This window comes from Vipera berus (genome assembly GCF_964194415.1).
Source record: "Vipera berus genome assembly, chromosome: 3".
NCBI lineage: Eukaryota > Metazoa > Chordata > Lepidosauria > Squamata > Viperidae > Vipera > Vipera berus.
Window position 1 is genome coordinate 218174668 of NC_138204.1, and position 13060 is coordinate 218187727.

Genomic DNA, 13060 nt, shown 5'->3' on the forward strand with positions numbered 1-13060 from the left:
AACATGGCCCACCTCGCAGGGTGCTTGTTGTGTGAAAGAACAGCCTTCTTAAGCTCCTGAATAGAAGAATGGATGGAAAGGTCAAGAAAGAGGTCATCTTCACAGGCTCTGGGCCCAGATGGGACACCTGCCGTACTGTCCCTCGACCACACAGCATCCAGACAGCCTCCTCATACTTCTTGGTCGATCCTCCAGCTTGGTCAGCCTCAAAGGAGGAGCCTCTCCTGGGATTCCTCTGGTCAGCTGACCCTCCCAGGCATTCCTCCCCAGAGAAGGAAAGACAGAGAACTGGGTTTCCACTGTCTTAATTTCCACCCTGATTCTCTGACACCCCCCCCCCTCCACACAGGCTCTTTGCAGCCCAGGTCAGCTCTTCTTTTCTCTGGCTCACTCGCTCCTTGAACCCACCGCCTCTTCTCTGGAGTGAGGTTCCTCTGCCCCCCCACACGGGATCTGGAAGGCCCCCACCTGCTACTGCTTTGAACCGGGTTGTTTTCAATTTTTTCCCATCCAGCAGTTGTCCTGCCATCTCTGCCCGATTTTGTTCATGGTTGCTTTTATTGTCCTGTTTTAAATCATTTGTGAAGAATGCCTAAAGAGTCCAGTGGCGGCAGGTCCAAATTAAAATAATGCCGATACTAATAACCATAATGCGATCGGGGAAAAGACCGGCCGGTGGATTCGGGGTCAGCGCGCCCAGGCCAGCTTCCCGTACAGTAGCAGAAGCGACCCCCGAGCGTCCGTAGCGCTCTGCCTGCGGGTTTTCTGGCCGGCCGGCCTCAAAGGCTCCCCGACTTTCGTCTGGCAGGCAGCTCGCCCCACACGGGACAGCAGGCAGATGAGTACAGCATCAGCTCTTTATTGTGGGTAGGACTGTACTGAGCAAAGGGGGTTACCTGTACCCCTTATATACCTTGCCAGGTACGTTCTCGGCCAATCCGTTCATCTGAATCTCCCGCCGAAAGCTAACCAGCCAATATGGTAACGGTACAGCGCCACCTGGTGGTATTTGCCGAGCTGCTGCTTAATCCCCATATATAACTGTCTGGCAGGCAGCTCGCCCCACGCGGGATCGCAGAAAGGCGCGGGCGGTGGGGGGCATAGCTCAGCCGCCCCCGCTCCACCCCTCCGAGTCCTGCCTCCTTTGCAGTCGCGGAGGAGCGGGCGGCGTCGGCCTGCGCAGCTGTATGCCCGAGCGCTTCCCTCCTGCGCTGGCAGAGAGCGCGAGCCGGGAATGCCGGGGCGAGCGCGGAGGCCCAGGGAGGCCCCGCGTTGTCCGATCCGCGCGGCCGCGTGCTGGGGGCCGGCTGGCAGCCGCTTTGGGCTTGACGGAGCCGGCCAGGAGCGAGCGCCGGCTGCGGGCACCGGACCCGCCACGGGGAAGCTCCGCGCGGGCGTCTCGGGTTGTTTGAACCCAAGAGACAAATAAGGGCGGCGCCGAGAGAGAGGAAGGAAACTAAATCGGACCGCGAGCTTCGCTCAATTATGCGCCCGGTCCTCCCTGTCCCCCGGCTGGCCGCCGCCCCGGACACCCGCTCATCTCCCGGCTGCGCAGGAAATGGACGCTGCGCGGAGCGGGAACGGGGCGCGAGAAGGAGCAGCGCCTTCTCCTCCCTCGGGAAGGGCAACCCAGCGCGCCGCCGCCCCCACCCCGCCCGTCTGTCCCGCCACCCGCGCTGGATGCGGAGCTTCGCGGCGGGGGCGGCTTGCCTTCTGAGCCACGATGCTGACGCTCCCCGATACGGGCTACTGCCGGATGAGGTGGGGCTGGATCCCGCTTCTGTCCCCTCCCATTTGCCGCCTTTCTGCCCAGGCAATCGGCGAACACCGGCATATAATGGCTGTGAAAGGGGGGGAGGAAGGTCAACCTGTCCGACGCTTCCCTCCCCCTCCCCCCATTGCACCCCACTTCCTGCTCCCCTCCCCTCCCCATTCAGTTGGGCTGCTCTTGCGTTTATAGCTGCCAATGGGTGTTGCCCCACCAGAAATACTACTAGTAAAAGGGCAAGCAAAGTACAGATGAAGCATCTTGTGTGCGCAACAGGCGAGGGAGCCGAGGGGCCCTGGGACAGCCCAGGCTACCCTCACGGCAGAGGAAGGCTCCCGGTGGGGCAGAACGATGCTCTCGGGCACCCCCCTCCCCCAGAGGAAGCTGCAGGAAAGTGCTGGTTATCCGGAATGAATTCACCTGTCTGTAACCCGTTCTTCTCCAAAGCACCCGAGGGCAGGATAAGCAGCACTCGGAGCAAACTTCTTAAAGAGAGATCCAAACCGGAGCTAAAGAGAAATCTGAGGAATTCTTGTAATGACGATCATTTTGGCTTCCAAACAGGAAGGTGGGGCAGTAAAGGAATCTGATGACTTGGATTTGGTCCCCTCCAAAATGGGTGGAAGCAGCCACACAACTCTTAAGGAGATCTCGATTTGAACAAAAGCACAGTGGAAAGAGTCGAGCAGAAACCACCAGGGCCAATTTTAACGAGCCCAAGGAACAGCAGGGAAGAGCCGGGGATGTAACCTTCACGCACTGCAAGGATGGCGGAGCCGCAGCACAGCCTCCCTGCGGAGGAGAATTAGGAGGGTGCAGCCTCCGGCCAATTCCAGGAGGAAGCAGAGGAAGCAGGTGAAACAGAAGGAGGGGCTTATGGGAGAGGGAGGAGGAGCTCTGGACCGTCTGGGAAGGGTCCGAAGGAGGTCAGGAGGGCAAAGGGGGAGGTGAGCTAAGCCCCAAGAGGGCCAAAATCCGGCCAAGAGGGCTCCCAGAAAGGCTAGCAGCAGGAGAGAGGGAAAGCAGGCGGTGGGTCGACCAGGCTAGAAACCAGGAGGTGACGAGTTCTAGTCCCACCTTTGGCATGAAAGCCAGCTGGGTGACTGTGGGCCACTCACACTCTCTCAACCCAACCCACCTCACAGGGTTGTTTTCTGGGGAAATTAGGAGGAGGAAAGTGCCTTATTTATGAAAACAATAAAGGTGTTATAAATAAATAATAACCCAGCCCTCTTTGGATCCAGAGGAAGCTGATTTGAATACCCCAGGAAGGGGGAAGGGACCTTCTGGCTAAGCTTCGAGTCCCCAGGCCTGGATGAAGGCCAAGGAGCTACAGGTAGTTCTCACTTAACAACCACTTATTTAGTGAAGTGATAACACTGAAAAAAATGATTTTCCACGCATCCTGACACTTACACCTGTTGCAGCATCCCCGCAGTCAGGTGATCGCCATTTGCGACCTTCACAGGCAGCTTCTGACAGCAAAGTCAATGAGGAAGCTGGGGGGTGAGGGTGTCCCTGCGATTCCTCGGCTAAGGACTGCTGGTGATTTGCTAATAAGCACAACCGGGACTGCTGGAGCTGCCATTGGTTAAGTCAGCTTGATGGGGTGATGTTTCCCCTAACCACCGCTCCACTTGGCACTGGGGTCACCAGCCCAATTAGGGTCATTAAGCGAGGCTGGCCTGCGTTGGGACCTCTGCCAGGTAGCTCCAAAGCAGGGGTGTCAAACTGCTGACCCACGGGCTGGTTACATCATGCAGATGCCGCGCCCAACGCAGCTCCGGCAATGTGAAAAAAGTCATGAAAACTCACGACACGTCACGTGACATGGCAAGTTTGACACCCGTGCTCTAAAGCAGGGCTTTTCAACTTTTTCACCCATTGTACCTATTCTGAATCCAAGCCATTGTGTATTCATTAATCTCTTGATAAGACCTCTATGGTCTAGATAAGCAGATTTCCTTAACATTAACAGCTCTCTTCAGATAGTTGAACTCGTGGAAAACACCTTTTATCATATAGAAATACCTTTATTGTATGTAGATTAAGATGACGTTTGTACAGCATTTCCAAGATATTTCCAAGGTATCTCCAAGGTCAGAAAATGGTAATATTCCCAGCGACTGCACATCTGCTGTTGTCACATGTTAGCTGAATAATAATGGAGGATGGGATTCTCTCCAGAGACAAAGGAGGAGGAAGTCCATCCCAGAAAGGGGAGGGAAGAGGAAATACATCATAGGGTAGGAGGGTCTGACTGCCCACATTGTAATTACTCCAAAACAGCCACATGGTGGCAGCACACTCCCCGTCTGGTATTACATAATACCACCATATAAACCATATAACGGTAGTTATACAAATACAAATACACGTTTGTAGTTTGCTAGTTGTCATAAAACACCTAAGATATAGATAATAAACCTGAGATAGACATAAAACTTGAGAAATATAAAATAAACATGCATACATATGAGAAATATAAAATAAACATGCATACATATGAGGCATAAAACCTGAAAGATATAAAAATCAGCATGAGATATATGAGGTATAAAACCTGAGAAATATAAGAAATAACATGCATACATATTGCAATAATGACAATTGCCTTTTCAGGCCTCAATAGTCTGAATCAAGTTGAAGGCACTTTTCTTCTTGAAGTCAGGATTCAACAAGGAAATCAACGAGTTCAGTCTTCAAGAGGCAAAAGCAGGACAAGTTCTGCGATGGTCTGATGAAAGTTTTTGGTGCCCTTCGATTCTTGAGGTCGTTAGTCCTTAAACAGAAGAAGGTCTCTAACTTGAAGATAGGGTAAAGGTGAAACGTTGGTGACTGGAGCGTGACTTTGTTGCTCCCCACCATGCTGCTCCCCGCCATAATTGGAAGCAGGGTTGGATACAGGTGGTTGCTGTGGATTGCCTGGAAGTGGATCAGGATGCGTAGCTGTATCGTGTTTGTCACTATCGCATTCTGTGCACTTGACAAAGGCTTTACAATTTTTAGCAAAATGACCATATGAAGCATAGCACCTGTAGTATATTCCAAGTTTTGAGGAACCACTTTCCGCTCTTGTATAGTCATTGCTCTAAGCTGATGACATTTTCTAAGAGGGTGAGGCAGTTTGTGAATAGGACACTGATGATTGGGATCTTCATCCCCACCACCTGAATCACTCCATTTAGGAGATGGTACAGGAGGTGAGATGTCCGTCTTTCTTGTAGACACAGCTCCACATGAGTCTTTGTGTTGAGCTGCTGTGTTAACATACCTTGGTGATGGTGATGGAGCAGGCACACTGGATTCAGGGTAGTTGAAGCTGGGGTCATTGTTCGTCCAGGCATGGTGACTGATGAACCTGCAAAAATATGAGAATGGGGGAAAGAAAAAGAGTAGAACGAGTTCCTCTCTGATGTTGAAGTTGAGATCAGCAATAGCAGCTTTGAAGGTTGCTTTCCAGGATCTGTAGGTCTCTGGACGGTCATTAAACTTTGAGAGGCTAGAGTTGAGAAGCTCTTGTCGAATCATGTACCTGGCATGGTCAGAACAGTCTGACCCCTCACTCCTTGATGCCAAAGAAACTTGTTGGGCCCCTTGGGTGTGGAGGTTCTCTGGTGAATAAGGATGAGGTGCACCAGGATAGAGTGATGTTGTAAAAGCATTCAGCTGCGGTGTATTCTGTAAGGTTTGTGCTGGTTGTCGATTCAACCGTTGATCATTGCTGGAAGTTACGTCGTCGTTGGCAAGAGGTGGTGCAGTTTGAAGTGTTGGCGCACCTGCTTCTGGGCGTTGAAGAGATGCAGGCTTTTGCAGGCTTGGGGTCTGTGTGTTGTTCGTAGGAAGCACGGCTGATGCACCTGTGTTGTGTTGTTGAAGAGGTGTAGGCCCTTGCAGTTCTGTGGTCTCTGTGATGTTTGTAGGCAGTGTGGAAGATGGCTCTGCATCGTTGCAAATATTATGCTCTAGCACGTATTTACTCGTGCGTTCCATTGGATCTTCCACATCTATTGAGATGGAACAATCTGGATCGGTCCCTTCCTGCATCACTTGTTCATAGGCCTTCAGCTTTGCTAGGGCAACTGCTTCTTCCCCTTCAAGTCGCAGAATCTTTATTTTGGCTTCTGACTCTGCTTGACGGGCTTTCTCCTGTGCTTCCATCTCTGCTTCCTGTTTGGCAAAGGAAGCTTGTACTTTCTTTGCTTCTAGGTGTGCACGTGCATCTGCCAACTTGTTACTTATTGTTGAAGTCCTGGAGCGAAGGGATGTGGCGGAACGTACCGTGTGTCTACTTGATGTGGACCTATGAGATCTGGTCTCTTGCAGGTCTGCAATACGGATTTTTGCCTTATTCTTTGCATCTTGCACTAGGAGATCTCTTTGCTGGTTCAGATCCTCAATTTTGATTATTTCTGCTGAGGAATCATCTACATTAGAGTCATTCAAAAAACCTACGTATTTTGCCTATGACCGTTGGCAACGTTCAAAAGCTACAGATAGGCGATCTATGGAGTCTATTAATTCAGTAGGATTACCATTAAGGCTCAGCAAAAGTGAGATGCAGGGTGCCATTCTGTCCCATTTCTCTGACAGGTCACTGGAATATTCATTTCTAGTAGCCTCATAATTTTCTCTGATTTTATGGGTTGGTTTTATAGTATGCTTGGGTCTTACAACTTCTTGGTGCAAATCAGAGTTGTCTGGTTGAACCAGCTCTTCTGAATCAGTGGGACACTCTGCCATGGCTAGGACAGGTACAGAAAACTTCCTAGGTATTTTTGACTAAATTCGGTGAACTTTGCTCTTTGACCACCAGGGGGCGCCTTCTGTGTGGTCAGAGACTTTGGGGAAGTTCGCCTTTTGGCCACTAGGGGCACCTTCTGCGTGGTTAGGGACTTCAGGAAAGTTTGCCCTTTGACCACTAGGGGGCACTCTACATGTGCCTGAGGACAAGCCTTTTACTTGCTGAGCAGCCACTGGGGTGCTGCTTGTGTAGGTGAGTACTTCAATGAAGTTCACCCCTTGACCACTAGAGGTCGCTGTTTGGATGCAAGCCTGTTATTTGCAAAACAGCCACTAGGGAATGTGCTGTTCTGCATGAGCAAATACAAGCCTGTTATTGCCCTAGCCTTCACTTGGATACAAGGTCGGCCAAATTGTTTCTTCTTAAGACCACAAGTTGTCAAAATAATATCAGATTAGATGCAAAAATGACAGAGACTGAAAATATGGTGGATAAGATTGACGACGATTTGACCTTGGTACAGTATAGGGAGATGGAGTTCGCTGTGAGAATTAGAGGTTTAAAAGAGGATTCTAAGGAAAATTTGAAAAAAATAGTTTCAGAGGCTTTGGAAGGTGTTTTGGAGCGCTCAGCAGAAGAAATTATGGAGGACATAGACAAAATATTTCGTGTTAATTCGTGGATTGCAAGACAAAGGAAATTACCCAGAGATGTGGTGGTTTACTTTACAAAGAGAGCAATCAGAAATGAGGTTATTCAAGCTTTTTACAATAATAAATTCGCAATTGCTGAACAAGAAGTTTTAATTTTAAAAGAGATCCCTCCAAGAATCCTAAAGAGAAGGAAGGAGTTTGCTTTTCTGGCAGAAGAATTAAGAAGACGGGATATTCAGTTCAGATGGGAGATACCAGTGGGTATGGTGGTGATGTATGCAGGCACGAGACATCGTCTTCTTACAGTGTTACAGGCACGTGATTTTTATACCAATGTTTTAAAGGCAGTCCCCATACCAGTTTTGGAATCCAAAAAGAAGAATGGTGAGGGAGAGCGTCAACCACAAAGTAAGAATGTACAAGGTGCTGAAGGAGCTACGCAGATGAAAGATGGAGAATTTCAGAAAGTTACAGGAGTGGATCAAATTTCAGTATCATCGGAGGAGGTTAGAGACCAGAGATTGACACGTGCTGCTGCTAGACGAATGAGACAAGAGCAAGAACAAGAACAGCAGAGACTTATGATGGCACCTCCAAAACTTACTTACAGTGAAGCAGTGGGAGGAGCGCGACCTAAGAGAGTGCAGGTGATTTTGGAAGAAGCGCTCCAAAAGCTTCAGGTCGCGAAAGATGGCGACAAAGTTTCTAACCTGGAATGTTAATGGTTTAAATTCACCACAGAAGAGAAAGAAAGTATTTCAATATTTAAAGCAATTTAAGAATGATGTTATTTGTCTACAAGAAACACATATTAGAGCCACAGATCAAAAGTATTTGTTAAACTCAAGGTTGGGTACACAGTTGATTGCTTCTGCAACGGATAAGAAAAATGGAGTGGTTATTTATGTTAAGAATACTTTGACAGCGGCTTTAATTGAAGCAGATAAACAAGGAAGATATGTTATAATTGAACTGTTAATAGAAGGCAAGAAAACGCTTTTGGTTGGACTATATGCTCCTAATCAACAACAAGGAGATTTTTACAGTTTATTACACAGCAAGATCATTCAGTGGGATTATAAATCTTGTATTTTGATGGGAGACTGGAACGGCGTTTTGGATGTACAAATGGACAAGGGTTTTTTTTAAAGCACCCCAAGTCATGCTAAACTGCCTAAATCTTTTTTTGAGATGAAGGATGACTTGGAATTGCGAGACATTTGGAGAGAAAGGAATTTGCAAGAAAAGGACTATACTATTTTCTCCGACAGGCATCAATCTTTTTCTAGGATTGATTTTGTATTAATTACTAATGATTTTTTTCTAGGATTAAGAAGATCAATATTTGTCCAAGAACTATATCTGATCATAGTCCAGTATGGTTAGAGATAGAAAAAGATAATAGGGATAGACGGTCCTGGCGCTTAAATGAAAATTTGTTTAGATATCAGGAAAATGTGGAAGAGTGTAAAAAACAGATGAAGGAATTTTTTAAAATTAATATGTATAAAGGTACTTCTATTGAGATGGTTTGGGATGCTAGTAAAGCTTATATGAGAGGTGTATTAATATATTTGAACAATAAATATAGACGTAAATTGGAATTTAGGAGGAAAGAATTAGAGGATGAAATTAAGGAAAAAGAAAAGGCTTTAATTTTGAATCCATCTGATGGGAAGATTAAAGAGGTAATTCACTTAGCATTTGAATAAGTAGTGGATTTATATGATGTATAACTAGCTTGTAGTTATTTTATTAAGAGTTAAAGTGCGATAGAATTTAATATCTTATTGTCGTTTGCATATTTTAGATTATGTTTGTTTGTATTTTTATACCCTGTATTTAGCTCTGGGAAGTCGGGGAGGGGGGAGGGGAGGGGAGAGTTGGGGAGGTTTGGGGAGAGGGGAGGGGTAGGGGTTTTGTATTTCAAAATGTACTGTAAAACTTTTCAATAAAAAAAAAGACCACAAGTTGTGAGCCGGTCTGGAACTCTCAAGGGACTTCTTGTCCATATTAAGAGTGTCAACTGTAAGCTGTAAGCTTAATTGGCTCCTTGTTCCTTTGTTTAGAGCTAGCGGAACTGATTAGGATTGCTTTGCTTTAGGCCAGGGGTCAGCAACCTGAAACAGTGAAAGAGCCACTCGGAACCGGTTCCCTCACAAAAGGAAAAACTGGGAGCCGCAAAAAATGTGTGCGCATGCGCGTACATGCACGCATGTGCAGAACAGGGTTTGACTGAAGAGTGGAGCCAAGGCGAGATATGCACCTACCCTACATATTTGAATTGATTGGTTGAACTTTTTTAGTCCCACTTTTTTTTTTTGGACTGCACATGGCAGAGGACTGGGAGCCGCAGGAGACGGCTGAAAGAGCCGCATGCGGCTCCGGAGCCGCGGGTTGCAGACCTGTGCTTTAGGCCTTCAGTTGTGGTGACTTAACTGTAGGCTTGCTGAATAATCTCCCCTTTCTGGAGATTCAGGACATATATTTTAGGATTGTTAACTAAATCACTTGCTTTGTCATATAAACATGCTTGCATGGCTTGTCATAAGTGTGAATCAATGTCTGTCTCCCTGTCTATACAAGCCTTCACATGCAATTCAAATTTGCAGACAGTTTAAACGTTTCAGTTTGGCCACCAGGGGTCAATGCCTGCCTTAGGATAAATCCAAGCTGGCCTTTTGTCTCCTGGATTCCAAGAGTGGGGTCTCTTTGAGCAGCAACCAAGAGCTGGTTACCAAGGTAATTAATTGCTTGATAGCCCCTTTTATGACCTCTCAGCAGCCTTTAGAACAAATTTTTTTTTTTTGCTAACTGGCAAACCTTTTTGTTTGAGCAAAATTCTAAAAACAATGGCTAATAGCACAGGATGAAATCTCTGTAAAAATGCTTGCATGGCTAGTCATCATTGCAATCAATGCCTCTCTCCCCGTTTAGTATAATCCAAGCTTGCAAGCTGCTGCATTAGCTGGCATTCCAAAGGTGGGGGTCTCTTTGAATGAGCAGCAAACCAAGAGCTGGTTACCAGAGCAACTAATTGCTTTATTACTCCTTGTGGCTTTTCTTATCAGTCTTTAAAACAAAGAAAGCTTGGCAAACTAACAAACTTTTCTCTTCCTTGAGTAAAGATTCAGCTCTGAAACAAATTGTTTGCAACAGTAAACCTCTGATCTTCTCAGACAATTTAGGTGAGAGGCAATTTTTTTTTGGAGAAGACAGACAGGAAGTTCTAATCTTGCATCTTGATTTCACAAAACTCAAGCTTACAAACACAGTCCTAAAAGTTCATTAGCATTTACAACCACTCTAAAACTCGCTGGCAGTAAGATTTTAACTGGCCTTTTGAGTGGTCTCCTCAGGAAAACAGGAAGAAACATCAATCCACACAAACAGAATCCTGACAACACAGCTCTGCTCTTTGCAGAATCAGCTGGAGAACAACGAATTACTCATTTTCCTTTTTACTGTAGGCATGCAAGTTTATAGAAGCACTTTTTGACTCAGCTTTAGTTGCAGAGAATCATGCACACTTTAGAAACAGACAGAAGGAATTCAAATTACATTTTCTAACTGTTTTAAACTTGATTGTAGAAAACAGGCATGCTTTAGATTGCAAATATAAGTAATTCCAATTACATTTCCTGCCTAAGCTTGATTGCAGAAACATCCACATATATGAATTGCAGGCACAAGGAATTAAAACTCATTTACTGACTATGCTTGATTGCAGAAATATGCAGACAAGAGGAATTTAATATCATTTTCTGACTATTCTGAATCCAAGCCATTGTGTATTAATTAATCTCTTGATAAGACCTCTATGGTCTAGATAAGCAGATTTCCTTAACATTAACAGCTCTCTTCAGATAGTTGAACTCGTGGAAAACACCTTTTATCATACAGAAATACCTTTAGTGCATGTAGATTAAGATGACGTTTGTACAGCATTTCCAAGATATTTCCAAGGTATCTCCAAGGTCAGAAAATGGTAATATTCCCAGCGACTGCACATCTGCTGTTGTCACATGTTAGCTGAATAATAATGGAGGATGGGATTCTCTCCAGAGACAAAGGAGGAGGAAGTCCATCCCAGAAAGGGGAGGGAAGAGGAAATACATCATAGGGTAGGAGGGTCTGACTGCCCACATTGTAATTACTCCAAAACAGCCACGTGGTGGCAGCACAGTACCACTTTTAGGATATGGCAACATCCGAGTACCACCAGTCGCCTAGCAAGGTGTCAAAAACTTGATGATCAAAAAAAAAAGAGGAAAAAAGTGATGAAGTACAGGTAGTCCTCAACTTACAACAGTTCGCTTAGTGACTGTTCGAAGTTACAATAGCACTGAAAAAAGTGCCCCCCAAGCCACAGCCAAGCAAGACACCTGCCTGCCTGCCCGCCCGGCGGTGCTCTTCCTCCTGTCCGAGGTTTTCATTGTTGTGAGCATTTCTGTTGAGGATTGGCAGCAGGGCTGGGGTGGGGGGTGTTTGGTTTTTATTTCCCCCCCCCCTCTGCTGGGTGGTTGCAGCAGGTTTTGGTCACTTCACATGACCCTGGGACACTGTGACCGTCATTAATATGAATCAGTTGCCAAGTATCTGAATGTAAATCACAAGACAAGTATCTGAATGTAAATCACTGCAACATTCCAGCTGATTGGTGCTTCTTCTGGGCTCACAGAAGCATCAGGATCAGCACTGAGCTCCAGCTGGAACCTGGCACTGATCCTAGTGCTTCTGCTGAGCCCTGACAGCCCTGCAGCTCCAGCCGTCTCTCGCTCAGGCTTGTGCGGTGCTGCCACCAGTTCAGCTGATTCCCCTCCCCCGCTACCACTTCTCTAGGATGGTGGCGTGCCACCTGCCAGGTGCCAATGTACCACAGGTGGTGCCTGTACCATTGGTTGAAAAGCCCTGCTCTAAAGAATCCTGCAGACCAAGGAAGGAATAGCAAAGCCTTTGACTGGTACAAAAGAGGAGGACAGCATTTGCAAGTGTGGGTGAGGGCAAAATCGCGAGGGAAGGGCAGGAGGCGAGTGGTGGGGAGGTTCTGCCCCTGGGAAAGAGGCCAGGAGGCGAGGGTGGGGGTGGGGCTTTCTCTTCAGATACGCAAGCACACGGCTGGATTTAGATGTTTCCACCAGAGCTGGCAGAGTTACTTTAATTCTCTGGAGTTCACTCTGCTGTTCTTACCACACAGGACCAGCCCCTGTCCACGAAGAGTCCTTGCCAGGGTGCCATACGCTGCCTTCTGCAGGACGAGTGGTTGGGGGTGGCAAAACTGGCCAGTGTCCAATTGCCTTGGAAGGAAGGATCCTGGAGAAGATGCGCTTTAGATCCTCCTGGCTCAGGCAAATGCCCTGCACACACCAGAGGAAAGCAGCTGAGCTTCCTCAGACCTGGAGAGGTGACCTTGAGGCCACTTCTCTCCTCTCTCACAAGGGACTGGCTGCCAGGCGCCCGTCTGCTATCCTGCCAACCCTTTGAACCCTTTGCAGACAAGCCCAGGACCCCGTCTAGCAGGGCACAAATCGGCTGTGAGAACACGCCAGATCCGGCGGGGTGTGTGTGTGTGTGTGTGTGTGTGTGTGTGTCTTCTCAACAGAGTCCCTTGTAGGCCAGCGGAAGAGGTCAGGTCTGAGCAGAGATCCCAGCCCACACTAAAGGTGATCTCCTGCAGGTGATCTTCATCCTCTAAGAGAGCTCCTCGACTTCTCCACAACCAGCCCCTAAACACCGGAGCCTCCCCCCCCCCCGGCGGGGCAGGGCAGGTCGGCCGTCGAACGCCTTAAGGCCGGGGGTTTGGCGAGCTCGAGCCTGGCCACCGAGGAAGGGCCGAACCGGCTCGGGAGGCGGCGGAGGCGGGCGGTCCTCCGCGCCGCCCCGTGGTGACGCCCG

The 13060-nt window shown here is 47.7% G+C and overlaps 1 protein-coding gene across 1 annotated transcript in view; it reads right to left on the bottom strand.

Annotated features, from left to right (window-relative positions):
• Positions 1-3786: 3786 nt before the first annotated feature.
• The window catches only part of LOC308666310 (uncharacterized protein), a 48956-nt gene continuing 39682 nt past the window's right edge, over positions 3787-13060 (bottom strand). Inside the window, exon 2 of the mRNA XM_081325021.1 lies at positions 3787-6219. Coding sequence (XP_081181147.1) covers positions 4436-5929 — 1494 coding nt within the window. The 5' untranslated portion in view covers positions 5930-6219 and the 3' untranslated portion in view covers positions 3787-4435. The remainder of the gene's footprint in view (positions 6220-13060) is intronic.